Source organism: Fistularia commersonii, chromosome 26 (genome assembly GCF_037954325.1).
Source record: "Fistularia commersonii isolate RoL2024-O1a breed Wild chromosome 26, RoL_Fcom_v1.0, whole genome shotgun sequence".
Taxonomy (NCBI): Eukaryota; Metazoa; Chordata; class Actinopteri; order Syngnathiformes; family Fistulariidae; genus Fistularia; species Fistularia commersonii.
Genome location: NC_141309.1, coordinates 6,698,435 through 6,724,682, shown reverse-complemented (window position 1 = coordinate 6,724,682; position 26,248 = coordinate 6,698,435). Strand labels below are relative to the sequence as shown.

Here is a 26,248-nt window from a genome sequence, read left to right as displayed (position 1 = left end):
TGTGTTTGTTTTTATTTTTCAATACCTGAAAACAGTCACCATTACAAACAGGTACACGCCATCTCACATGAATATACAGTAGTGCAAAATTCAAATATTACCAACAGGTTTTGCACGGGGCCCTTCCTCAGTTTGACTTGATTGGTTTAGTGAGAGAAAAATGGCAGTTATACGGTTAAAAAATTAAGGATAACTTGCCCAAAGCCTGAAGTCACATCTATCGGTTGAACAAGTTCCTTGGAATTTTACGCCTTCCATTGACAACAAAATAAGTAGATTTTGTTTGTTGATATAGGGTGTGGATTAATGTGTTGAAGCACTAAAGACAAAACGGCACTTAGTCCTGTTGTGAGCTGTGCAAATCTTGGACGTGTGTCAGCGAACATAAGAAAATATCAAATTGAGCAGATTGTGGACAATTTTAACTGAAATACTGCTTGCAATACAGCTTATATGAACTGATAAGGAAAGTACAGTCAAACAAGGGGTTTCCACTCACACAATTGACCCCAAGAAATGATCTTACGTGGCCAGTCTTGACATAATCACACCCAAATTACATTTGTTTTCCGAGGACAATTTCTATCTGATCTTTTAAAATTTGAGTTCTGGCAATCTTTCAAGCTCATCTCACGTGACCCTCTGGATTAGACAAAGGGTCTAGAAGAGACAAAGGTGACAAAAAAAAAACATTTGACTCCTCGTTTGCATGTCAAGGAATGTCTTAACTAATTTTGTCAGTGTCTTTAAGATCTACTGTATTCCACTGACAAAATAAAAAGACCATTTTTAAGAACATTGCATTTAAACTGAATACCAAAAACAACAGCATCAAATTGCCACAGAATTAAGTGCGTTACAGTCTCAGCAATGCTGAATATTGAGTGTTGGTTTCCCAGACACATATCAAGCCTAACCCTGGACAGAAGGGAATTTTTGTGAATGTTCAACATGTGAAATTTTGTTTAACCCAAGAATAATTCAAGTCTGCCCATCCTTCAATGTGAGACCACGTATGGTTTATGAATGTGATATTATCTAGAATCGCTCTGTGTTATTAGGTTCTCCTGCCCTCTATCCAGTGGAGGCCAACCGTGTCTGAGGAAACCATGTCCCAGGGTTGTCAATACAATTATCTTTAGCCATCAAAATCATGATTAGAATACAGAATTTATAATAATCTTTGGGATCAAGTTTCCCCTATTCTGGCACTGAGCGGGAAGCAATAATATGTCCTCAATGCCTGTCAATGGCTTTCCTCTTAGGATGTAATGTCTTAAAGTAAGGATCCACCAGGTTGTCAGTGACATTCAGCTGCACGACCTTCAGTTTCAACGGAATTATAAAGCAACAGTTAGATTCTGGTGTTTTGAGCTTCTGGTTACTCCTCTGACCGCACAGCAAGGTTCAGTCTTCTCACTCTCTCGTAGAAGAGCATGTAGGCGTTGGAGGACAGCACCTCGTGCAGACTGGCTTTGCGCACCGACTCATCGGAGATCCAAAGCCACGGGGAAATGAAGGGTGAAGAACCTCGAGGTGTCGACGGGCTGCGGCGGTAAGTTACAAAATGTCCTGAGTGCATGTCACCGTGGTGAACTAGTACTGCCATCAGCTGGAAAAGGTACTCTGTAGAACTGAGTGAAAAGGGCATGAATCAGATGATCAATATTGTGGCAGAGAACTGCATCTAAAGTAATTCAAATTCCACCGCCCATTGGATAGATGTATAATATGTTAATAAACACTGTTCTTATATATTACTTCTGCAAGTGATTGGCTTTTGGTATTTTATTTTTGGGGGGGGGGGTTAGTTTATTTTACATAAAAGGAATTGGCCAATTTAAAGAAAACGATTAAGATTCCATTGGGAACCCAATGTCTAATAAAAATTTGTGTTTTGATTTCCTACTGTGGTGTACTTTTTAATAAATTTAAATAATGAGCATTCATAATCTGTCAGAAAACATTGAATGATGAACATGGTATAATTTCTACCTCTTCAATCTCTCTTACCGGTCATACTTGAAGCTGAGTGGGTTTCCACACGGAGAGTGGATGCAGACAGATGAGCAGCTTCCATTAGAAAAAGGTTTGTTGTTGTTATGGTGCTCGGCATCTAGAGAGTAAAATACCCCAAAAAAATAAATGAACTGTTGACGCATGTGGAAAAACTTCAGTTTTGGTGAAGATCAACCCTCTGCACAAGACAATAGACAAAGGCTGATTTGAAGAAATGTCATAAATACAATCCATAAGAAAAAAGAAGGGAATGTTATAGCGTTGACAAACTGGGTATACCTGTGCCATTAGCAGTGGGCTTCTCCATAATCCTGTCTGATTTATCAACTCTCAGTGGCTTGAGGTCACAGCAGATCTGCTGGATCGTCTGGCTCGGCGTGCTGTGTTTATAGCGGTCCATTGATAAATACTCTGTGAACTGCACATGCTCTTGTCTTTTAATAGGGGTTCCTTCACTTGACCATGTCAGTCTTTGCAAATGGATGCAGAGGCACTGGGGGAGCTAACAGGAAGAGGAAAAACGAAGACAAAAAAAGATTGAACATCACTTGAATATGCAGCATCTAAGATGTTTAATCTATGATAAGGTTTCATTCATTTTATTTGCAAACATAGAATTTAATCATAGTGTAGCTAGTGTATGTACAGACTTCAAAAAACATTTGATAAATATACATTCCATGCTTGAATAGAAATTACCTTTCCCAATTTAAGCTGTTTTACAAATGTTGACCTTTCACTTTCTAAAGGCTTCCCTTTCACCGCCTTTTCTTGTTGTAGCTGGAGTGAAATTGCAAAAGAAAAAAAAAAAAAACACTTAATGGAAAAATTCCACTCACTTCATTTTTTTCCCTTACATTTAAGAAAAATATATACCTTTGTGCAATTTTCACACTCCACTTCCTTAATGGTTTCAGACGAGATAAAATGCTGTAAACACTGATCTAGAGAGATGGAACGGCCCTGAAAAACAAAATCAAAACGCTTTTGTAAGCACGCAAACGTGTGCGGACACACACACACAAAAACACTGACGTTAATTCAACGATAGGTTGCATTGAACCTAGTGCTGCTTTCTTACCCACTGAGGTAAAGGGATAGACAAGGAGAGGCTCTCGAAGGAATCATACCGTACTGGACTCTGGAAAAAACCAAGCCAAAGAGCAGCGAAAAAATAACAAAGGACTGAGATGAAACTCAGTAAAGTAACTTGCTGGTCCCATCATTTCTGAAATTCCCATACTCACTTGCTGCTCACACTGCTTGCATGACATATTGCTTGTTAAACGACCGTGAAAGGGATGTTGATACTTCCATGAGCTTGGTATTGGGTGAAGAGGAGCTGTAGAAGCAAGATTATGAATAAGAGTAAGGACAAGAATCAGAACTGGTATTCTAAATCGGATTCACTCACCTCGACTTCTACATGTCATGGTTTTCTCATCTTGATCAGGGAGACTCTAGTATAAGACAAAGATTATAACCTATGAATCATTTCGGAAGGAGCACAGGATTAAATGTAGCTCTTGATTCCACCATCAGCAGCAGTCATGCCAAATACATTTTGTTTACAAGCGGTGCCTTTTAGCATGACAATTCCAAATCTACCTTAACTGAACTTCTCTTATTTTGCAAATATGGACATAGAAACTTTGAAATGTTTTTGAAAAAAAAACAACTTTTATTGCAAAGTAAAATGATATCAAGTGGCCCACTATGTAAATTGTCATATTCAATATTATACCATGTAATTGTAAGCCAGGTCTCATCATACCCTTGTGAATAAGAGTCTTTTCTAACAATAAATAGTGCACTTACAAAAGCACTTTGTAGCTGGAGCATGGTTCAGATGTTATGTTGGATCTTCAATATCTTAAGATGTCCCCTTTATACTAATCGTTCAACAGAAAATGTTTTCCATTGTCTATGAAATAGTGAAGTACTTACTATAGTTTCTCAGTTTCAAGTATTGAAAAAATCCATAGGCGCTCTAAAAATTTAAACCCATGTCATGAATTTATTAGACTTGCCAATCTTCCGTGACAGATATGAATATTTTATAGACTAAATTTTCCTAAACAAAGTGGATCCCTTGTCAACAGAGATGCATACTTCGATGAAATATGTGTGCTGTTGGAGCTACCGAGTTAAACATATGGTTTTGTGTGCAGGACCACAGGCGTGCGTTCAATCTTACTTCACATCTTAATAAATAGCCCAAGGAAACCTCAGTGTAAGACTGGAAACCCACTTGAACGAAGGAGACGATAACTTGCCTCAAGGGACTGCATGTCAAACAAGTGAGTGACTTTGGGTTGGTGATCTCGTTCCTCCTCGAGAGAAGACGTAAGGACATGAAACAGTTCGTGGGCATCCTGAGAAGAGACAAATCAGAGATAACCATCAAGATTTAAAGAAGCATCATGCATTATCTGCTGATACTTCAGCGATATTGTGGACCAACCTGTTCTTCAAATGAACTGATGTGCCACCGGTACAGTCTAAGAACATCCAACAAGCACCCGGCATCGAGTACATCTTCCTCCCCCGGCTCATGGCTAGACAGAGCTGAGAGCACAAGATCAATACACATCAGAAATATTAATGACCACTTTGTGTCTACTGGCCTGAATTGTACCAAGCACCCTCTATACCTTTAAGAAGTTGTAGCAGCGTTGTTGACAATTGGCTATCTTTACATGATTTGATCGTAGGTGAATTTGAAAACTTCTCAAGCCACCTGACGAAGGAGGGACATGCTGCCAAGCCTTGGAGCAAAGAGTTTAGGAAGCAGGTGTTGCCCAAGTTGAGCAGACCAGGAACCATACCTGTAGGGAAATACAGGTATCTGTCTGGTTCTTGCTTTATAGCCTCCCTATGTCTCAGATATAATCTCTGGGTTATGGATTCTTACCCCGTTTCCTCTTCTTACGCTCTGTTATCGGGCCCCACAAAACATATACTCCAGCCGCGATGGCAGCAGCTATCCCACCAATGACACTCCAGTTCTTGATCATTTTGTTTCTGATAAAGAAAAAGTAGATTGATAAAACTTATTTCTTACTTTATTTCAAGTGCCTCTGACAAGATGAAAATGAAATGACAACGGACTAGTAGAAATACAAATAGAGAAAAGTGTGAGGTCAACAGGAAAGAAAGATTCATATGAATCATGAGGGTTGCCGTTTGTTCAATTTGCATTTTTTAAAAACACTACACTCAAAGACTCTTAAACAAATGTGAATGTGAAAAACAGATTGCTGACTTGCGTTTACACAAAACTGTTGACCCTTTTTATATAAACTGCCAAAAGCAAAGGTAAATTATTTTGGGGGCCCATCTTAAATGTAAATAATACCTTTAGGAGTTTTTAGGGATGCTGTGCACAGTTAACAAGGGCTTCTATTTATTTTGATGTGGATCAAGATTCTGCTAAAAACATTTAAAACAAACTCAAAGGGTATCACAAGTCAACAGGGAGGGCACTTTTATCTCCCAATGTCAATTTAAAAAAGAAATTTGCATAAGCTGTCATTTTCTATATCAACAACAAGTCACCTTTGAGAATAAGATCAGCAGCCTACCATAAAACTAAGCAGGTACATTTGTTTTAATAAAAAGAGAAAATAAAGTAGGATTCATCACAGGACAGATATGTCATTCCTACAGAGGAATTATCAGCTGTTTCTTATGGTTGTTACTAAGTGTTTCCAGTGTTGTTATCCAGTTACTTTTGTTTGTTGGTACATATCCAGCTTATTCCACTACCAGTTCACCAGACAAAGTTCTTTGGCAACGTTTCTAAAAGGGGGATTTTGTAGATGAAATATAAACTTGAATTTTTTTATTTATAAAATCTCTATTACATGCACAACACCTAGATAACTTGATTCAAATAAATGTCAAGTCAAAAGTAAAAGCACTGATTTGTGTGAATAATTCTTTTGGATTCTTTTAAATTCTGATAAAACAAAGCCATTTGAAAAACTTAAATTACTTAAACAAAAAGATTAAGAGACAATTAGAGGTAATTCAGTAGAAAACAGACTAAAATAATGGACATTTCTATTTTGATATGGTTTATTCTAGTCCATTTAGATTTTACAAAAAAGGGCAACATACACTCACTTCTAAACACAGAATATGTTATGATGATGAAAAAGAATTGTCTGTTAAAAAAATGTTTAAGATAATAGCAATGGTAATGATATTAAATGAAAGTGAGGCATTACACAAACCTTTTTGCATATGTATGTTACTGCTGGTACCTCAATTTTACACTACTTTGAATCAATACTTACTCAACATACAAGTAATGTGAATAACTGTATAACTCACAATACTAAATGCCCGAAGTGTAAGTTACACTTCTGCCTCAGGTTAACTCTATATTCTGAGGGAAAATGGTTAAAATCAAACAATGCCAGTCAATTCTCAGGCTAACAAGTTGTTCAGAATTATAACGACAGGCCTCTGCCCCCTATCAATTTGTTGTAAAACAGCCTAAAGTCAACAAATTCGTTCTAGTGATAGTCTGCGCTGATGATTTCTCTTCCTTGCCCTCCCCTCTGGGGCTCTGGCAAATTTACTACACCCACCTTGTATGATGCACTGCAAGACATTACAATTAAAATAAACCCTGATTAACCTCTCAGCAACTGAAAAGATACAGGGAAGTTTTCTTCTCCCCTGACTAATCTGTCTCGAGTCTGTTGTAGTCCCATTTCATAAAACAAGTCCAAGTGCTTCGTCGCTAGTAAACTTTATTATTTCCAGTGCAAGACCGACTTACATTGAAATTATAAGTCATCTAATAAGAGTACGAAATCATTAAGCTTCTGCCCTCTTTTATAAGAAGTTCAAGCAAGTGGCATATTTTCTGTCAGATTTTTCAGTGCTTTGCATGGAGACCCCTATTCTCTGTTCACATCCCCTTGCTGAACAGGTCAACTTTAGGGGACAATTAAAGTCTCAAAGCGTTATCTTTGAAAGTAAGACGTATTACAGATTTTCCAGTTTTTCAGTACTTCAGTTTATTTGTGGGGAAATGCCTTTCGGGAATGGATTCTCTGGAACAACAGTGGATCCATAATGTACAATGGGTGTGTGTAGCAGGGTCATACATTACAGTTCACAAATGGATTAAAGGTTAGAGTCAGGTTAAGCATATCTAGGTACGAACGTCTGGAGAGAGAGAGGGTGGATTAAACACAGGCTAAAGTAGAACACATATGGCCGAGGCAAAAGAATTCAACACAACACCTGTCGCCTAGCAATGCTATTCTTCTTCCCTTTTTTTGTCGTCCTTATTAGGGCAGAGGTGAACGTTTGTGGAGTAGTTACAGCTTGAACACGCAGTGATCATGACCTTTTTGACTGTGGTTTTAAAAAACAAACTTTTTGAAGACAAGTTTGCAAATTTCAAAACCGAAAGTGATTTATTTAATCGCGCTTTTCCAGACTCAACGCAGTAATGACCACAGCTAACTCTGATTAGCCTCCATGTTACTTACCTCAATCCCAGCAATGAAATGAAGCCAGCAACATGTTCACGAGAAGCCCTGACTACACCGTTTGGATAAATTTACAAATACTTAACAATATTAAGGTTAGTATTTCCCCGTTGTGCCATTTCGCTTTCCAACTGAAGAAACCCTGCTGTTACATTCGGATATACTCGACATTCCTCTTTGCTAAATGTTAGCAGGTAGCGGTGGCTCTTCTAGTAACCGCGGACGTTGTGTTTGTCTGTAGCTCTCGGGGCGGCATCGTGACCCAGTTCTCTTCTTTCCTATTAATAAGCTTTATCTGTGGTTTGCCAGGGAAAGGTTTTACCTCACAACTGGTCCAGTGCCAAGGAACTCCCCAATAAGCTTATCTGAGCTATCTGCTCTGCACCACAACATCCTGCATTCAAAGCGGAACTTTAGCGCGGCGTGTTTCTTGTCGGACCCACAAAGTGCAGTACCGATGTCTGTTTACACACATACGCACTCACCCGATGATGCAAAACATTATAAAAGGGGGTTGCAGGCGGTGGTAATTCTTTACATTAAAAAACAAACAAATTAAATTAAAAAAAAGGACAATAATAATAATAACAAAAGAAGTGTAAATTTTGATGTCTGCATTTACTAGATCGAACGAGATAGACTATAAGTGTGGGTTTATCGATATTATTGTGTTTATTATCATTGTGTGTATTCAATGAAGAAATCTAAATGTACTACCAATAGGATACAATACAGGATTCTCTCAGAAAATTAGATTATTGTGATAAAGTTCTTTATCTTCTGTAATGCAATTACAAAAACAAAAATGTCATACATTCTGGATTCATTAAATATCAACTGAAATATTGCAAGCCTTTTATTATTCTAATATTGCTGATTATGGCTTACATCTTAAGAAAACTCAAAAATCCTATCTCAAAATATTAGAATATCATGAAAAAGTATTTTTTGTTTTTGTAATTGCATTACAGAAGAGAAAGAACTTTATCACAATATTCTAATTTTCTGATACTGTATATGGAATATTGGTAATTTCCTCTGAGACAAAAAGAGATACACATTCTGGATTTCCTTCTCCTTTTCCTTCTCCCTGAAACAGTCTGTTAACGTTATTTAGACGTGTTCCATTGAAGTTATCTCAAAGAATGGGTTTTCATTCATAAGGATGATAAAGAGTCCCTCAATAAGAGTCCCTCTTCTCTCTCATCTCAATAGCAGGCTGTTTCCAGGGATCAGCTTGCTAAACACAGTTGCATTATTGTTAATCCAATTTTAGGATAAAAACTAATCATTTTTGATCAACATATGATCATTATTCCATATTCTTGAATTCTTGTTGGAATGTTTTCTGGGCACCTGCACATGAATTTCTTCCCTGGGAGACGTTGCACATCTCATCAGAGAGGCTTCCTCTGAATTGAATCCAGGCAAAGATGACGCGAAAAGATAGTGACTAGAATTAACCATGACTTGGATGACTGAGAACCTCCAAGGGTAAATTAGAGAACCAACATCAAATGCATTTGTCTGTGGAATTTAGACAAACGTCGGGAAGATGGATACCTTAAAGTTCCACAAAGCAATTGTTTTCAAAAATAATTAAATAAGATTAGACAGACTTTATTGATCCCACACTGGGAAGATTAAATTGTCATAGCAGCATTACAGAGTATAAAAGATGAGATGAGATGAGAAATGAGAGATGAGAACAACTTTATTTATCCCGAAGGAAATTGTTGTGCCAGAGTTTCAAGCAAAAAACATAACAGTAATAGATAATAGTAGAAAGGAGGAAGAATAAGAATACAATGAAATATGAATTGTCTTAACTGTTAACTGTAACTACAAAGATTGAAGATTCCCTGCGGCTGAGGGAAGAGGAATTAAAACACAGTATACATAAAAGTGTCCAAAAAAGTGTGCAAAAGCGTGCAAAAAAGTGTGCATAAAAGTGTGCAAATAGTAATAATATGCAAAGGAGAAGAATATGCAAAGAGAGGATATAGATACAAATGAACAAGACTATGTACAATATAAACAATTAAAAATAAAATATTAAAAAATGTGAAAAGAAACAAAAGAAATGCGTTGTGCAGAGAACGATTATAGAAATATCAGGTGTACAGTAATAGATGTTGGTAGCGAAAATGAAATGAGTAAGGTATCCTGGAGAATGATATAAATATAAATATTACAAGAGTAAGAGTGTTACGTACAGATGGAGGTAGTGGCGTAGTGCAAAAAAGAGCGTTGCGGGATGCAGAAAAAGTGTTTATGTGCTTGTTTTAATTGAACAGGAAATGATGAAATGTAAAGAAAAAAAAATCTGATGTTTTCATTCACTGTAACACGTTGGATTGTTCGAGAGGTCCAACATCCACTCATTGACTGGCAGTGAGTACAGACATTGCAGGAACTCGCCGTAGCCAGAGTGACCCCCCCCCCCCACACACACACACCTTCTCGTCGTGCTTGTGCTTGCGTGTTGTGACACGCACAGGGGCGGACTCCCATTGGCCGTCGTCGGTCGCTGTCCTCGGTGCTGAAGCCGCCGCTTCGGTGTGATCGCGTCGAACGGCGATGAGGCCGAACGGCGCGTCAGCCAATAAACACCAAAATGGACGATGATCTGTTCCAACTGAGACAGCTGCCGTGAGTTTACCTCCCCCGTGCACGTTGACGTCGATCGGTTCGATTTTTTTGCCCGTGGGAACCGCCGCTGCAAGCGTGGCCTCTCCTTCTCTACGCACGTCGGGTTTTATTTGCGTAGAAATCCCTATTATAATAATGATGATAATAATAATATCACGCATCTCGTCTTGAAAATCAGTGCCATCCCTGGCGAAGGTCTTGTTATTTTAGAGCGCTGTAGCCGTGGCGTTTGCACCGGGAGGCTGACTTGTTTTTGCCGGTTGGAAGCAGCGAGTGATGAACCGATAAGTTCCACATCTTCACTTGTCATTGTGTTCGCTATCACCCTTATTTATTTCATCCTGTGTGTGTGTTTGTGTGTGTGTGTGGGCGGGGGCAGCCATGGGAACACATAATGCTGAATTCCATCCCAGGGCCCTGGTCAGTGGTGGGCCCTTGGGATCATCTTATGCTTCTCCTGTTTATCACCCCCCTAAAGGACCATTCAGGTGTAGGGAGTTATTGCATGGAAATAAAGCTGTAGTCTTTCAAATTTAATGGCTTTTGAAGAGTGGAGCACGTTTTCTCAACCCATCTGCAGCAGCGATGCCTCTCCCCTGCAAGCAGGGAATGTCATGAACTGTAATTACAGTGATTAGACATCACTGGCTCTGCCTAAATTCTCTTCCAGAGCTTGATGTCTGATGAACTGCGTATCAGTGGTAGATAGATGAAAATGATACCATCAAACCATGGAAAACTTTCAAATGTATAAGATTCCAAAACGAAAAAAGTGCTGTCTGCTGAGCTGTCACCTGTCCCGATATGATTCGCCTATAGAAATATTTTACCAGCTTCACAAGCAGGGAAAGCTCAAATCCCCTAGGCAACTGCCTCCTACTCTGTACTTCCATTGGAGCCGTGACTACTGTGATTATTCTGACCGGTGGCATTGTGGGAAAGTAAAAGAAGTTCTCTCCTGTATCCTTCAGAAATGAGATTCTGAATAAGGTGCCTTTCCTGCCAGGAACACTAGAATTTTGAATGAAAAGACAGGAGAAAAGAATTGATTCCAGCTCCCTGTGTTTGAAGTCCTCGGCAATTTTGAGTAGAATACATAAGACAATGTTTTTGAGCCAATTTTGATCCATATGTTTGGGGGGGAAAGTTATATATGCAACGGAATTAATTTCACCAAAGTATAAAGAATAGTTTCAAATCAACTTTATGTTTGTGGAAATGCAACTGCATCCAACAACCTCTCACACCAAGATCCTAAGAACATATCATAAACTTTCCTAATATGTACAGTGGCAAAGTTTTAAAACATTTTTTTTCTCATTCTATGACATGTTTTGTTTTAAAGTGATTTCAGGCTCTTTTGTGTTTGTGCAAGCTTATGGTTTTGTCTTTGATAATTTCATAAAGATTTTGAGGTCACTCTTGTATGTTCTTGTTTAATTATTCATTTCTTTGTACTAAAGTTTAGGCATTTTATTCTCAATTTAAAGACATTTTCTGTAACATTTCCAGGTAATTTCTCACAAATTGTGATTAATATCTTTTCTTTTCCCACGTAAACTAAACTTCACAGTCAAAAGTATTTTTTGCAGATTCTTAACAATTATCAATAGTTTTTCTTTATGCTTTTAAAACGATTTTTGGAAAAACATATGGTTTGCTCTGCATTTACACTGTAATATTATGTATGACATCATTTGAGATTAAAAAGAACCCAGAAAAAAACCCAACCACAATAAGATCAAATTTAATATGAATCAAAATGCTGCTCTGTTTTCATTTGAATCCTGAATTTTAAGAGAACATAGATGGACTTTTCTGTTGCAGAGTCGTCCGCTTCCGTCGCACAGGTGAGAGCACGCGCTCTGAGGATGACGCCGACAACCGAGAGCAGGTTGTCAGGATTGCAGAGCAGACTGAGCTTGAGTCTGTTGCGCTTGCAGATGGAGCCCCGGTACCGCGCGAGTTTGCAAATCCAACTGATGGTAGAGTATTCGATAGCTCCACCGTGTTGGTCCGTGTTCATACCAAAATTCTTATTCAGTTATTTCTCTCCATGCACTGGAATGTTGTTAAGAGTCTTTTTGCACCTCTTCTTCCTCCAGACACATTTATGGTAGAAGATGCCGTGGAGGCCATTGGCTTTGGGACATTCCAATGGAAACTGTCCATCCTCACTGGTCTGTCCTGGGTAAGAATCTCTCTTCAAACAACACATTTCCCAGTCGAATATTAATTTGCGCTTTTCAGTGAATACTTTATCCCCTTGCTTAGATGGCTGATGCAATGGAGATGATGATCCTCAGCATCTTAGCCCCACAACTCCATTGTGAATGGAGATTGCCCAGCCTTGAGGTGGCTCTGCTTACATCGGTAATGTCTTCCTTATGTCGCTAATGTGGTTTTGGTGTGCAGGTGCTGCATGGCTATCCTGATAGGAATTGTTGTTTTTAAATCCTGAGGGATAAACAGGGGCATCTTTGTGAAAAATGAAAGCGCTTCTAATGGTGTTAATGATCCTGAATGTTTTGTTTTTATACCCTGTTACTGGTTAAACCCCTTTTTTCATATAAATTTTCCTGCTTGTCAACAATAGTGTTACATGTTAATATTTCACTATGTTGTTCTTGATTCATATTATTAGCTAAGTCAAATCCAGTGTCTTTCAAACGTCCGTATGTTTATTGACACGCAATGTGAATTTGTAACAACTGTTTGCGTTGATATTTTGTTAGTTTAAATTCCCCCATCGGGTTTTAAAGTCAGTCAGTTTTTCTTTTCAACTTAAATGCTATGTTTGTCTGATGTTAAATTAGTTACATTTTTTATGAAACTGTTGGTTGGTGCAATTGAATGTAGGAAAACTGTCTATCCATATTATTGAAAGTCAGTCAAATTTAAAAAGATTCGGTTGATGCTTGAATATCAGTTGCTTAGATCGATCAAGTCATGAATACGTAACACATTTGTTTGTTGTGTCTCTCTTTCACAACACATTTGATTACTCTGGTCTTTTCATCCCCAATTCCTTTCATTTATATACACTGCTCAAAAAAATAAAGCTAACACTAAAATAACACATTCTAGATCTGAATGAATGAATGAATGAAATATTCTTATTAGATACTTTGTTCTTTACATAGTTGAATGTGCTGACAACAAAATCACACAAAAATTATGAATAGAGATCAAATGTATTAACCCATGGAGGTCTGGATTTGGAGTCACGCTCAAAATGAAAGAGGAAAACACACCACAGGCTGATCCAACTTTGGTGTGATGTCCTTAAAAAAGTCACAATGAATCAGTGTTGCTTTCTTAGTGGACAGTGAAATTTCACAGATGTGCAACTGACTTGGAGTTTAATTGTGTTGTTTCAGTGTTCCCTTTATTTTTTTTGAGCCTTATATTATTTGATCCAACCAAATGAGTGTAGGAGTGAATCCCATTCAACTGGAAAGATTTGGTCTTGAATCAATTTTTCCCCCTCCAAAATCCAATCCTTGACCTTTTTCCAAAGAGCATCTTCATCCGACAACATTGTAGGAGTCTTGCCCAATAATAATAATCAAGCAGTAATCAAGCTTCAAGTTCCTTATTGCCAGTAAAACATAGTTTTAACACGACAACAGACAAGCTGGGATACAAGCCTACTTTTGTTCATATGGATTACCAACCCAAGATGTAACTAATACAATAACGGTCTCATCTCATGACTGTTTTTCTTATCAACATAGGCAGTGTTTATTGGAATGATGATCAGCTCCTCCCTTTGGGGAAACATCTCCGACAAGTATGGGAGAAAGACAGTAAGCGCTGAACGTGCCTTGGACTTTGTTTACAGATATTTGAAGTTTTAACTTTGAATGTTGATAACAGTGGCTGACTTATCCAAAGGGTGAACGGCTGCAAACTTTAATTATACACTAGATCATGAATATACTGCTTTGTGCACACACAGGGCCTGAAGATGAGTGTATTGTGGACCATGTTCTACGGACTGATGAGTGCTTTTGCACCCATTTATGGCTGGATCCTCTTCCTCCGTGCTCTTGTGGGCTTTGGCATTGGAGGGGCCCCACAGTCGTGAGTAATTTTCAATTAACTTTTTTTTTTTTTTAAGCGAAAGGAAATCCTTTATGTTTCCAGTGTTTTCATGTTATGTTTTCATTAAAGGGTGACACTGTATGCTGAGTTTCTACCAATGAAGTCTAGAGCCACATGCATTTTGTTGATCGAGGTATGAACTCTGCTGTAAAATCTCAGCCATCTATTATCCATCCATTCAGACTGTTTATGGTTCATGGATTCAAACGTATTGCTCTAATAACTAGTGTTCACTGCTTTTGTCTCCCAGATATTTTGGGCATTGGGCACTGTGTTTGAGGTCCTATTAGCAATCCTCGTGATGCCCTCTCTGGGCTGGCGATGGCTTCTGGGCTTGTCCACCATTCCTCTCTTCATCTTTGCCTTCTTGTGTTTTGTGAGTATGATGTTTTTCAGTGGCTCAGGCCATCTAAATCTCATATTACACGACATACGTAAGCAGCAGTAACAACTGACAAATCTCTATTCTTGGTGGAGCAGTGGCTACCAGAGAGTGCTCGATACGATGTGCTGACAGGAAATCAAGAAAAAGCCCTGGCCACTTTGAAGCGCATTGCCACAGAGAATGGTGCACCAATGCCATTAGGAAAACTTATTGCTGCCAGACAGGTAAAAGACTCTGCAGGCAACCGTTAATGTTGTGGATCAAATTTGATCATTCATTCTGTTTTGTTTTTTCATGCTGTTTTCTTCAGGAGAATCGCGGGAAGATAACAGACCTATTTTCCTCTCACTTTCGTTGGACCACAGTGCTACTGTGGTTTATTTGGTATGTAGTAGTGTGAATCTTTAAATCAGCCATTCAAACTAGTCCCAGAACCTCCTTACTTATATTGCAAAACCAGTTTTTGAGGTACTGTATTTGAAAATTAGGTATGTTTCTGTCCTCTCAGGTTTGCGAATGCCTTCTCATACTATGGCCTGGTGCTGCTCACAACAGAGCTGTTTCAGGAGGGAGGTGCATGTGGAAGTAAGTTACCATTGCAAAGCTAAGAGAAGGTCTCAGACAAGCAAGGGCAGACCACCCATTTTTTTCAAAAATTTAATTTCTGTGCCTTCTGCATTCGATTAGTCTTACCTAATATAACCTGTCTTTCTCAAATGAAAAAAGAAGCCCGTGTCACCCATATATTAAGAAATTACATTAATGACTTAAAAATAGACTTGTGAAATTATAAAATTTTATAACATGAAATGCACAGATATCATCGGCATCACATGTTGTGTACAATCACCTCAAGTCAAGCCAAGACTTCCATATCCCCCCAAAAATAGCCTTCTCGTGAAGCTGACCACCTAATCATCCTCACAGTCAGTAGTACAAAAGTGGCAAAGGTCACAAAGGTGTTGTCACAACTTTATTTTGCTGTGTCGTGAACCCTCATAGTGGTTTTTATATCCCCCTCTAGTGGCCAAAGGTAACAAGATGGAGCTTCGCTGCAGCTTGGAGTGTAAATATCTGAACTCTGATGACTACAAAGACCTTCTGTGGACCACTCTGTCAGAATTCCCTGGTAAACATTTCACATACAGTTCTTTTTGCAAATCTAAGAAATTCACTTTATATTTGCAGTCAGATAGGTTCTTAGATATTAATCTTTTAAAAAAGTTTTTTTTATACATTGCTCAGTATGGAATTGGGCTCAGTAAAACGGTCCCTTATCCTTCAGGCAGCTATGGTACATTCAATATTTTGTGTGCTATAAGAGTAAATATGTTCAGTAAGAGCATGCGTGTAGAGAACCAAGCACATTTGGGTCGAAAGAGAGGTACTGTCTGAAGTGAAGACATTCAAGTATTGGCGGATTATTGATGTGCTCCATCGAACTGATGTGGCGAGAAAGAAGCTGAGCTTGAGAGCAAAGCTATCTATTTACCGGTTCATCTTTGTCCCTAGTTTTATCCACGGACACAGGCTTCGGTTTATATTTGAAAGAACGAGGTCTCAGATACACGCAACTGAAATGACTTCCCTCCACAAGGTGACAGGGCTTAGCCTTAGCGATAGGGTTAGGAGCTTTGGGGGAGCTTGTAGTGGATCTGCTGCTCCTTCGTGTCAAAAGGAGTAATCTGAGGTGGTTCTGGCACCTGGTAAGGATGCCCTGTGGGCAACTCCCATCAGAGGTGTTCCTGCAAAATCCACCTGGTCTCGTGACCTGTGTTCAACCCAGAACAGGCAGGACTAACCTGCATGCCTTATTCGGTGGGGGTAATGCTGGGAGCAGGGGTGACTGGGTTGCTAACCCGGTTTGCTACCACCCCGGCCCGGCCTCAGGTAGGCCGCCGGACCGTGATGTCGACTATGATAAAAATGTGTTGCGATCATCCAGCTGCAGCTACTTACGTCATCGCCATCAGCAAGTCTACGCTGTTCTAGAGTCCAGCATGACCGCTATAATAATATAATATTTTAATTCTCTATTTGATAATCAGCTCTTGTACTGGGCTTTTTTTCCTTCATCACATCTCATCAAATTGTTCAAACATAATTAAAGCTGATGCTTCCATGAAATTGCTTTTTTTTCTGTATGGCAGAAAAAGGCATCCTCTTCCTCAAACTGAGAGTTTGTTTCATGTTCCAAAGGACTGCTGGTGACATTGTGGGCAATTGATCGTTTGGGAAGGAGGAAGACCATGGCCTTGTGTTTCCTAGTGTTCTCTCTGTGCATCATCCCCCTCTATGGCTGTGTTGGAAGGTAAACATGGGTTCTGGCAAGAAGGTTAAAATATAAGATTGATGATAATCTTGGATCATTTATTCCAGAGCATCTATGACAGTCCTGATATTCATTGCCAGAGCGTTCATCGCAGGAGGATTCCAGGCTGCGTATGTGTACACCCCTGAGGTAACTGATTACCTCATAGTATAATGTTTACTGTTTAATGTAACAGCACACTTTACTGTTAATTTGCACTCTATTATTATTGTTTTGTCAATTTTGTGAGAAACGTATTCTCGATTCCTCAATATGTCCAGTACATGCAGAGAAATTGATAATATGATTAGGAGACCTTACCACCTCGCTTACAATTTGATTACATCTGGTGAATTTGAATCTGTCCAATATTCCCATCTCAACTCTGTATGTTCATACTTTCAGTGAATAATTTTATGAATTCATTTTTCCTTTGTTTTTGGCTTACGGTTCTGTTTTTGCGTGTTCATTTTGCAAGGCCCCTTGAAATCACAATGCTCGATAGACAGGGTTTTTATACCGTAAAGTAACGATTTTCGATAAACAAGCTTGCCAGACCAAATTGCCTTAGGAGGATAAAAGGCTGAGCTCTGTGGGAGGAAACAGCATGCGTGGAAATGGGGTTTATTTCCAGGCTACTCACAAAATATTTTTTGTGTTCAGTAGTTGTTTTTTTTTCAGTGTTGCGTAAGCTTAAATTTTTTTTTGTTTGTTTTTTTTAAGCTGCAAGGTGAGCCACATCAGTACCTGTGTAAAAGAGGAAATATCTTTTTTGATGCTCTGCAGGTGTATCCAACTTCAACCAGAGCCTTAGGTCTGGGGACAAGCAGTGGAATGGCAAGGGTTGGTGCACTAATCACACCTTTTGTTGCACAGGTAACTCACCTCTTGGAGGTTATCTTCATAAAATCACCAATATTTTAGAATGTGGAAAAATGATCTTTTTTCATCTGACTTTATCATCCAGGTGATGTTGGAGTCTTCTGTATACTTGGCTCTATCGGTGTACTGCTGCTGCTGCCTCCTAGCTGCCATTGCATCCTGTGCACTACCAATAGAGACGACGGGCCGGGGGCTGCAGGAGTCCAGTCATCGTGAATGGGGCCAGGAGATGATTGGCCGGGCCTCTTCCCACAGCTCAGGGCACATTCCTCACTCCAGCTCTGGTTCCCAGGGGTGAGGACACAGTCACTGGAGACAAAAAAACTGACAAATAACTGCGGTGAAGAAAATAGGCATGGAGACAAGACAAAGCTAGAACAGCAATCTGGATCCATCTCCGCAATCATCCCCAGACTCTTCAGTTTAGGCTGCACAGTGGCTTCAGAAAGCCACACAGCACAATATTCATACATGTCACTCTGCTTGTAGTCCTCAGTAGCCACCGTTGTCACAGTTTTGCGACTGTATAACTTTAAACAGGGTAACTGGAACAATAAGGAGATCTACAGTTGTGTAACACAGTAATAAACGGTGGTAGACTTTGGGTACAAACTAATAAAGTCATTTTAAAAGATCCATCTTTTCACAGAGGAGTAGCAAAGGAGAACAGACCCACCTTGTTTGTGGAATCAAAATATTTAAAAAGTTTACAAGCCTTAAAACTACTTTGTCTTAGTTACCTAGTGGAGCGTCTCAAAATACATTGTGCTCACAAATTGCCTATTAAAATCGATTGATCGATTGATTCATTAATATTTGTGACAAAGACGAAATCAATATCACAAGATTATAATGCATCATGAGATTAACTGAAATACTGTCACAGCCCAAGATATTAGGGAAGTCCAAGCAAGTAGAGGTGCCATTATGCACTGTGGCTGAATATTATTACATTTTAAAAAATATAATAATACGCATTGAAAAACTCAAAAAGCAAAATTGTGTCTCTCCATCACATAACCAGATGTAGATTTTTCTTTTTGCTAGTCTGACCAAGGGTTGTCTCTGAAATTTACTTCTCCACATCAAGAGGAAAACCAATGTATTTTGCACTGGAATTTATTTTATAACCTGCAGGCAAAAAAATAGAGATGGAAGAATTAAACCATTTAAGGTTTTCATTGTTTCTACCTTAAATATATTCTGGGTGTTATGAAACACAAACCTTGTATTGTCTGTTGTCACAAGAGTTAACTGCAATTGTTACACTCCTACTTGCTGCCACTGATTTTTGGTTGTTTAAATGTTCTGTTTGCTGTTGTCATGTGAAGGGCCGCCACATCACACTGAGTTCCCATCTCTTTTCAACTTACGCAGTACATTTTCTATTTCCCTGAAGAAAAGGGGAACCTGTTAAGCACTACTACAATAGTCATAACAAGTAGTCATTATACACCTCTTTATCATTTTGTGACTTTATTTACCAGACACTGACAAGTCTCATAAAGGCTTTCATCAGAATCATGTACAACATCAATATTTTGTCCGCATTCTCTCACATTTAGGCCACAAAATTCAATTGCATTGCAGTGCTAACATCTACCAGAAGATTGATGTTTGAAGGCATTCAAGATAGATTTTCACGAGATCAACCAAAGGTGAATTAACCTTGTAAGTAACAATTACATGACAATAATACTAACGGTGGAAAAAAAGGATGTGATCAATGAGTATCAATTGAATCTACAAACCATGCTACAATTGACATGCTGCTTTAATTTAGACTAAAAGAATGTGCTCACATAAAAACCAACACAAACACCGATTTACATTCAGTTTCTGTAAATAACCTGTTTCACTTATCCTTTGCTTTTGTTTGCAACAAAAGAGATGTGAAGACAGACTTTTTGCTCAGTCTTATTCTGTGAGTAGCGCACTGAGCAAAGTTGTGTTTAAAATGAATTTGCACAGTAAGCTGATTCTTCTGTGCCAGTGTTGAGATATAGCGCTGAATTTCATGTCTGCGTGCACAGATTCTTGTCAATGCACTGGATGTAAATGTGTATGATACTGTAGTAAACCATCTTTCCCAACAGCAGTGAATTACTGTTTATTATTTACAGCAAAATAGTGTTCCTCTCTTTCGTCCACATTTTGAAAATATTTTTCAAAATATTCAATAGTAATTAGAGACAGGGAAAGAAGCCTATGTGTTGCAAGTCACTAAGAAAATCACACTGGCCAAAAATTTTGCAAGTCCCGATTGGCAAACTCGGATTCACAGTCGAGCTTTTGTCCTTTTCCCTTTTTGTTCCGCGAGTTGACCAAACAGCCTTGCTGCTTCCTCAGCACAACCTCTGTGAATGGTGAGTCCAAAACCTCCATGGCCATAGTTGTGAATCACCTGATGACAACCATAATATACGAGACGTTAAGGATCAATATTCGCATTCGGAGTAGTAATCAGCTTCGATGTCTTACCTCTATTGCCTTTGACCCAGACTGTATAGTTTCCCTCTCCAGCCTGACCTTTGTGCGTGCAGGCCTCAGTCCAGCCCAGTCTTCAACTATCCTGGCATGCTGAGAAAACAAATCATAAGTTCAAAGATTCTTTCAAGGGATTATCTTAAGAATTCATCTTGATTTTTTAAGGTTACAGACAAATTATTAGTCTACTTGGTAACAAAATACGTCACTGATTTGCTGTCTCATTGCGAAATTCTAGCAATGTTAAATAAGTCAAAACTTTTAAACTTACCGGTAGTTGGTACCATGAATAATTAATTATTGGCTTTAAAATAACATTTTGATATCATCTCACCTTGAGACTGGGTTCAAGCTTGCAAGCATTTTCCCAGATGTTCACATGGTCTTCGAACGTGTTTTGTTCGTTCCAGTTTCCCAACTGAAACACGCCACCGACAGTCACAAGACAACTCCTGGAGACACAGAGGTTTTAGTTTCTTGCAGAAACACTTTAGTTAGGAATCACAAGTCCTCCAGTCTAAAGAAACACCATGACACCTGCGCAACAACGTCGTTGGAAAGTGTTGACAAGCAGATGTGATGTTATTGAAAGGAAATTGTTATAGAAATAAAATGTGATGGATTGAATACTGTCATAACACTACAGCAAGAAGAGCTGCGCACTTGTACTAACCCTGGAATAATGTATGGGGAAACATAGTGTCCTGTTGTAGACGTGTGAGTAATAATCCAGTGCTTCAACCATGGTGCATCCACCTGAAAAATAGAACGACAACATGAAACAATTTGCTATATTAAGCGTTTACAGTTGGCTTCTCACCATGTAAACAGATAAGTGTGCTTACCTTCACTATCTGGCCCCGAGCTGGTGTGAGTTCAGGGTCAGGCTGGAGCTCTCCCGATCTTACTCCGGTGCAATTTATTATCACGTCTACCCCAGATTCGGCCAGCTGCCAACATGTAAGGATATAAGGATACAGCAAGGTACGAGTAAACTTCAAATGAACAATTTATGAGTTGGTTCAAGGCCATGTTAAAGTCTAAACACAACTACAACATTCTTGAGGGCTTCACTAACCTCCTCAAAGGAGGCGATTTTCCTGTGATAGAATCTCACGCCCCGTGTTTTCAACCTGGAAAACATCCAACCAGATAGAAAATTAACGGCAGGAATCTGGTGATAAATAGCCTTCTTATCAGTAACGCCTCAAGTTGTCTGAAACTTTGTAGGTATTTAGTGGCTAATATTGGCATCAGAACTGTGTCTAAAATGAGCGTGTGTATTTTTCACGACTCACCGGCAAAACATCACAAAATGTAGCGGGTTAAATTTTAAGTCAAACAGTAACTAGTTATCCAGCCTTTTCCTGACAGTTAAATAATCTAACCGTAACTGGATTGTCAAGTTTAAAGTCTAATAATGTATGACAGAAGTAAATGAACTCAGTATGCGTTAATCTGATGGGGCTCCAGACTATAGCATTATATATATATATATATATATATATATATATATATATATATATATGTATATGTGATCACTAAAAGGAATTATTTATCATTGATTGTGTATCGGATCTCATTTACTCAAACGCCTGGGTGGGCTTCCAATTTTTTAACTGTGGAATTTAACTAAAACTCATTACATACAAAAGGGGTTTTATGTGTGAAGCCAGTATCTGGTGTGTGTATATATATATATATATATATATGTGTGTGTGTGTGTGTGTGTGTGTATATATATATATATATATATACATGCATAACAACACACATTTATATTTTTTCGGGTCATGAATTGTGATACACGCAGCTGTAAAACACTCACGCTGCCACACATATATGCATGCATGCACTACATAATCAGGTTTACCTTAACATTAAAAGAGTTGGATACAACTGTACTGCCTTGGATGGTAATTCAACAGAAAAGACAAGTTACTCACCAATCCATTAACCAAGGCAGGTAGGTTTTGCCTTCCACCATCAGAGCAGTATTGAACCAGCCATAACTGAGGTGTTGGGAGACATTGGAAGAATCAGATCTGGTTTAAGTGCAGGTACATGGAATGATCCCAACTTTTTTTTTTTATCTTGAGTTGAAATGTCTTCTGTTGAAATAATGACAATAATATACAATGCAATAGAAGACTATGAGTCAGAATGAAACGAAAGGTGCACAAGACAGTAGTGAGAGCGATACTATATGATCTCGAACAGTGACAATGATGAAAATACAGGTGGCAGAGCTGGAGGTCCCAGAGATTAAGATGTTGAGGTTGTCTTTGGGAGTGACAAGGATGGATAGGATAAGGAATAAGTCTATCGGAGGGACAGCACATGTTGTTTTGGAGAGAAGGTCAGAGAAGCCAGACTGAGATGGTTGGGTCATATACAGAGGAGGGATCGAGAATATATTGGTAGACGGATGCTGGAATTGGTGCTGCCGGACAGGAGGTCTAGAGAAAGACCAAAGAAAAGATTTATGGATGTAGTGAGAGGGGATATGAAGATAGTTGGTGTGACAGAGGCAGATACAGAAATTAGGGTTAAATGGAGAAGATTGATTTCTGAAGGGAAAAGCTGAAAGGAAAAGAAGAAGACTGAAATCAATAATAATACATTGTATTTAAGGCACCTTAGTCTACAATCAAGGACAATGTGTAGGCATATGCATATACACAAAATACAGATCTAGAAGAAAAAATAAAAATAACAATAAAAGTGTCAAAGTGGTAAATAAATAAATGAATAAATACATAAACAAACACACACACGCACACACATATATATATATATATATATATATATATATACATATATAGAGAGAGGGGGGGATAAATAGAGAATTCCTTGTTTTGGTTTATGCATATACAGCATTTTTTATTTGTTTATGTTGTTCAGTCATACTGTTCTGTGCAACACATTTTTGGAGTTTAAGTGGTGTGTTATTATCACAAACAACTATTTGCCTTAATGATCTGACACAATCCCCGGTGGTTACACACTTACTTGTAGCCAGGAAACATTTGCAGCTCTCGCTGTGTGAGTTGTCTGAAGCCAAGGACAATATCTTTAAATGATGGCTCCTGCAATAAAAAAAAAAATCAGTATGATTCATCTGCATACTTCAACTGCTGTTAATTATGGACATTATATAATGTCAATTAACCTCAAATTCAGAATCTAAGCTTTACCCTTAATGTGGCTCAATGTTAATGTTCTACCCTAGATAGCGTACAATGGAGGCACTTCTCTTTATGTTGCTCAACAAAGCTCTTCTGCTCGTCAGGCAGTATTTATTGCCTGCATTGTCCGATGATGGCATTGCTTCGATAAGCTAAATGAACTTTGAAATCATTTTGTTGTGATTTGCATGTTTACAGTGGTTATTGAACTCAGGTTACCTGTACTTCACATTTCATTTTACCTTAGCATTCTATGGGAAAAGACAGTCAAAGCAAGAAACAAAGCAAAAAAAACAACAACAAAAAATCAAATAATAAAGCATTGCTCACAGGCATTTGTTCAGTGCAGAGGTTGTAGCCAGACTGAAGGAATATACCCATCTTTATGGACTCGGGTGAACTGAGGAAGCTTTGCAAGTATTCAAAGGTCTCTTTATTCCATTTTCTAGAGGTGACGGGAAAATAGCGTTAAAAGCATTTTAGATTAACAAAAAGCAGCATCCAGCATGTGCACAAATGGAATACACCTCACGTCTCCTGGATGTTGCCTTTGTCGTAGAGATACGGCTGCCAGAATCCTGCGGCCCCATCGCTGGTGGTCAGTGGAGTGAAACGGTCCGCATACACTTCGATTGTCAGAGGAGTGACAATGGAGTGATACTGCTCATATATGCTTTGGGCTGTCGACAGACCGATGACCCCAGCTCCTATCACCGCCACACGCATGCCTTATTTGAAGAAAATACGATATGGTTCAAAAATGAAAATGACACCAATGAAGGGCTTTTATCTTAAAAGTATAATAATAAGTGTAAGTATAATACAACAGACATGACAATTATTTACGCTATGTAAATTCTATAAAATAAGTGAAGACAAATGCACTTGTTAATTGGAATGATTTATGATGTGACACATAATTTTTACTGTTTTTTTTTTTAAATAACACTCAAAAATAACTTACAAGGCATAAAAAGAATAGAAAGAAAACCACCAAAACATTGAGAAGAAATTTAGATTTTGCTTTTCTGACCTTGAAAAGTTCATGCAATAATTCCCCTGGTTTAAAAGTTGAGTGTCAACCTTAATCTTTCTGACAAGAGACAAAGAATGAAATTTTATACATGTCTAAAAAAAAGATATTGGATTATCTAATACAATTATCATTTGATGATTACATGTAACAGGTATTCTTGTAAATTCTAATACATTTTTAAACTAGTAAATGCATATAGCCATCAAAAGGAAAAGCAAAATCAAATTGGATATTGAAAAATCTGAGGACTTTAAGTCACTTAGAAAAATACAACTTTACCGACCGGCTATAATCCACAATTGAATGAAACATTCAGATTTATAGTGTTACGTAATGTCATGTGGGGAACAACACGTCAACAAGTTGCGTTGCGTTTACGCACAATAACGTTCATGTGGAAACGCATCGTTGAAAAAAAAATAAAATAAAAAGCGAGGAAACATACATGCAAAAAGTTCAACATAAACAGTCATGAGAATATTCAAAATAAGTTCGTGTTTTACCTGCAGACGGGAAGTTTGCAAAGTCTGTTAGGATCGCTCAAGCGCGGGGGTGTCACGTGGACGAGGGGCGGAGACGCACCGCCTACATCGTGCATGTGGACAGGAAGTGTGCAGATATTGCATGTACAGGAGCGTTTTATGATTCCAAATTAAATCCACTAGAATTCTTTCCATGATTTCCATGAAACACAGAGGTCCCAACAGGAGCATTTGTAGCAGCCACTGATGCTGGACTCCAAGCCAGGCCTGCAGGGTCATCCATATTATAGTTCATCCCACCCAAGTGTGGGTTATGTTGTGCACTCTCCAGCCAAAGTGATTGCACAAAGTTGAACATAGAATATAAGAAAAAAAAAATGCATAGAGAAGGACGCAGAAGAATTTGGCCATCGTATCGCATGAGCTTAGGGGCAAGGTTTGAACCTTGAGAAACTTTCTTCCATCAAATGTTTACGGCCAGCGACGCAATGTTCTTCTGGCACCATCTCATCCATCAGGCTTCCTCACAGTGGAGTGCCATAAAAGATGGTTCAGTTTTTAGCTTTTAGCATGGCTGCAATGCTCCGTTTTTCAAAAATACAGAATACCAGTGGACCCTGGAATACCGTTTGTGGAAGATATGTAACTTATTTCAATGCAAATGTTGCATCTTTTACAGGGCCCGGATTGATTTCTCTGAGCTCTTCAAAAACATACAGCCTTTTCTTGACTGTTTGCAAATGCAGATATCTGATCTTAAATGCATGTGGCAATAAATCCAAAAATCCAAATCAAACACCTGAATCAGGTTGGACGGAGGAGTCACCCTATATTATGACCTGAATGGCTTCACTATTTCTAGTTAAAATGAATATTTTTTTCAATTATCTATTTCTAATAAGTAAGTGTAATTGAAAAAAGTAAAGTAATTTTTCAAAAATAATGTCTTCTTCTACTGCTAAAATCATCTTCTTTGTCACAAACCTTGTTTCATTATTATTATTATTATTATTATTATTATTGCGACAATAAAATGAATAATTTAAAGTCCAAACTTGTGTCAAGAGCATGGTATAGTTGACAAACATTGAAATAAGTCACTTCAACTGTTGAGGTGTTTTTACTGCTATAGTCGACCCTTTCAGTAGTATGTAGTGGGAAAATACCTAAAAATATATAATGTTTA

The 26,248-nt window shown here is 38.4% G+C and overlaps 3 protein-coding genes across 6 annotated transcripts; 1 reads left to right on the top strand and 2 right to left on the bottom strand.

The window, feature by feature from the left end:
- Window positions 1–4: 4 nt before the first annotated feature.
- On the bottom strand, window positions 5–7,962 carry usp30 (ubiquitin specific peptidase 30). Of its 2 annotated transcripts, none has more exons than XM_086173847.1 (13): window positions 7,855–7,962; window positions 4,934–5,043; window positions 4,674–4,847; window positions 4,484–4,587; window positions 4,296–4,394; window positions 3,434–3,479; window positions 3,267–3,361; window positions 3,101–3,160; window positions 2,896–2,982; window positions 2,719–2,799; window positions 2,299–2,521; window positions 2,014–2,116; window positions 5–1,634 (listed from the first exon to the last, which is right to left on the bottom strand). In XM_086173847.1, exons 1-13 carry the CDS (start codon window positions 7,923–7,925, stop codon window positions 1,382–1,384), a joined length of 1,506 nt encoding a protein of 501 aa, XP_086029973.1. In that variant the 5' UTR covers window positions 7,926–7,962; the 3' UTR covers window positions 5–1,381. The 2 variants fall into 2 exon arrangements, with proteins under 2 accessions (XP_086029973.1, XP_086029974.1); XM_086173848.1 differs by lacking the exon at window positions 7,855–7,962 and adding an exon at window positions 7,533–7,845.
- A 2,083-nt stretch (window positions 7,963–10,045) lies between these two features.
- On the top strand, window positions 10,046–19,961 carry svopa (SV2 related protein a). 2 transcript variants are annotated; one of them, XM_086173798.1, is made up of 16 exons: window positions 10,046–10,184; window positions 12,012–12,169; window positions 12,290–12,375; window positions 12,459–12,557; window positions 13,922–13,993; window positions 14,146–14,270; window positions 14,361–14,424; window positions 14,542–14,667; window positions 14,772–14,900; window positions 14,987–15,060; window positions 15,185–15,261; window positions 15,701–15,805; window positions 16,876–16,987; window positions 17,056–17,137; window positions 17,774–17,863; window positions 17,955–19,961. In XM_086173798.1, the coding sequence occupies exons 1-16, from the start codon at window positions 10,150–10,152 to the stop codon at window positions 18,165–18,167; spliced, it is 1,647 nt and encodes a 548-aa protein (XP_086029924.1). In that variant the 5' UTR covers window positions 10,046–10,149; the 3' UTR covers window positions 18,168–19,961. The 2 variants fall into 2 exon arrangements, with proteins under 2 accessions (XP_086029924.1, XP_086029925.1); XM_086173799.1 differs by lacking the exon at window positions 10,046–10,184 and having other exon boundaries at window positions 10,259–12,198.
- Window positions 19,946–25,140, bottom strand: LOC147218394 (D-amino-acid oxidase-like). 2 transcript variants are annotated; one of them, XM_086173801.1, is made up of 12 exons: window positions 25,084–25,131; window positions 24,578–24,637; window positions 24,077–24,272; window positions 23,875–23,989; window positions 23,369–23,445; window positions 22,303–22,368; window positions 21,435–21,489; window positions 21,202–21,306; window positions 21,030–21,112; window positions 20,691–20,808; window positions 20,351–20,449; window positions 19,946–20,273 (listed from the first exon to the last, which is right to left on the bottom strand). In XM_086173801.1, the coding sequence occupies exons 3-12, from the start codon at window positions 24,268–24,270 to the stop codon at window positions 20,148–20,150; spliced, it is 1,038 nt and encodes a 345-aa protein (XP_086029927.1). In that variant the 5' UTR covers window positions 24,271–24,272; window positions 24,578–24,637; window positions 25,084–25,131; the 3' UTR covers window positions 19,946–20,147. The 2 variants fall into 2 exon arrangements, with proteins under 2 accessions (XP_086029927.1, XP_086029926.1); XM_086173800.1 differs by lacking the exon at window positions 24,578–24,637 and having other exon boundaries at window positions 25,084–25,140.
- Between the last annotated feature and the right edge of the window lie 1,108 nt (window positions 25,141–26,248).

Coding starts and splice junctions, on each gene's coding strand:
- usp30 (XM_086173847.1), bottom strand. CDS start 7,925: ATGTTGTGGTGCAGAGCAGATAGCTCAGATAAGCTTATTGGGGAGTTC. Junction 4,395..4,483: donor TCAGTTCATTTGAAGAACAG/GTTGGTCCACAA, acceptor GTCTCTTCTCAG/GATGCCCACGAACTGTTTCA. Junction 3,480..4,295: donor TTGACATGCAGTCCCTTGAG/GCAAGTTATCGT, acceptor GTCTTATACTAG/AGTCTCCCTGATCAAGATGA.
- svopa (XM_086173798.1), top strand. CDS start 10,150: ATGGACGATGATCTGTTCCAACTGAGACAGCTGCC. Junction 10,185..12,011: donor TTCCAACTGAGACAGCTGCC/GTGAGTTTACCT, acceptor TTTCTGTTGCAG/AGTCGTCCGCTTCCGTCGCA. Junction 14,901..14,986: donor AACTTATTGCTGCCAGACAG/GTAAAAGACTCT, acceptor TGTTTTCTTCAG/GAGAATCGCGGGAAGATAAC.
- LOC147218394 (XM_086173800.1), bottom strand. CDS start 24,270: ATGCGTGTGGCGGTGATAGGAGCTGGGGTCATCGGTCTGTCGACAGCC. Junction 21,113..21,201: donor CTCGGGGCCAGATAGTGAAG/GTAAGCACACTT, acceptor TCTATTTTTCAG/GTGGATGCACCATGGTTGAA. Junction 20,809..21,029: donor TCCCCATACATTATTCCAGG/GTTAGTACAAGT, acceptor CTGTGTCTCCAG/GAGTTGTCTTGTGACTGTCG.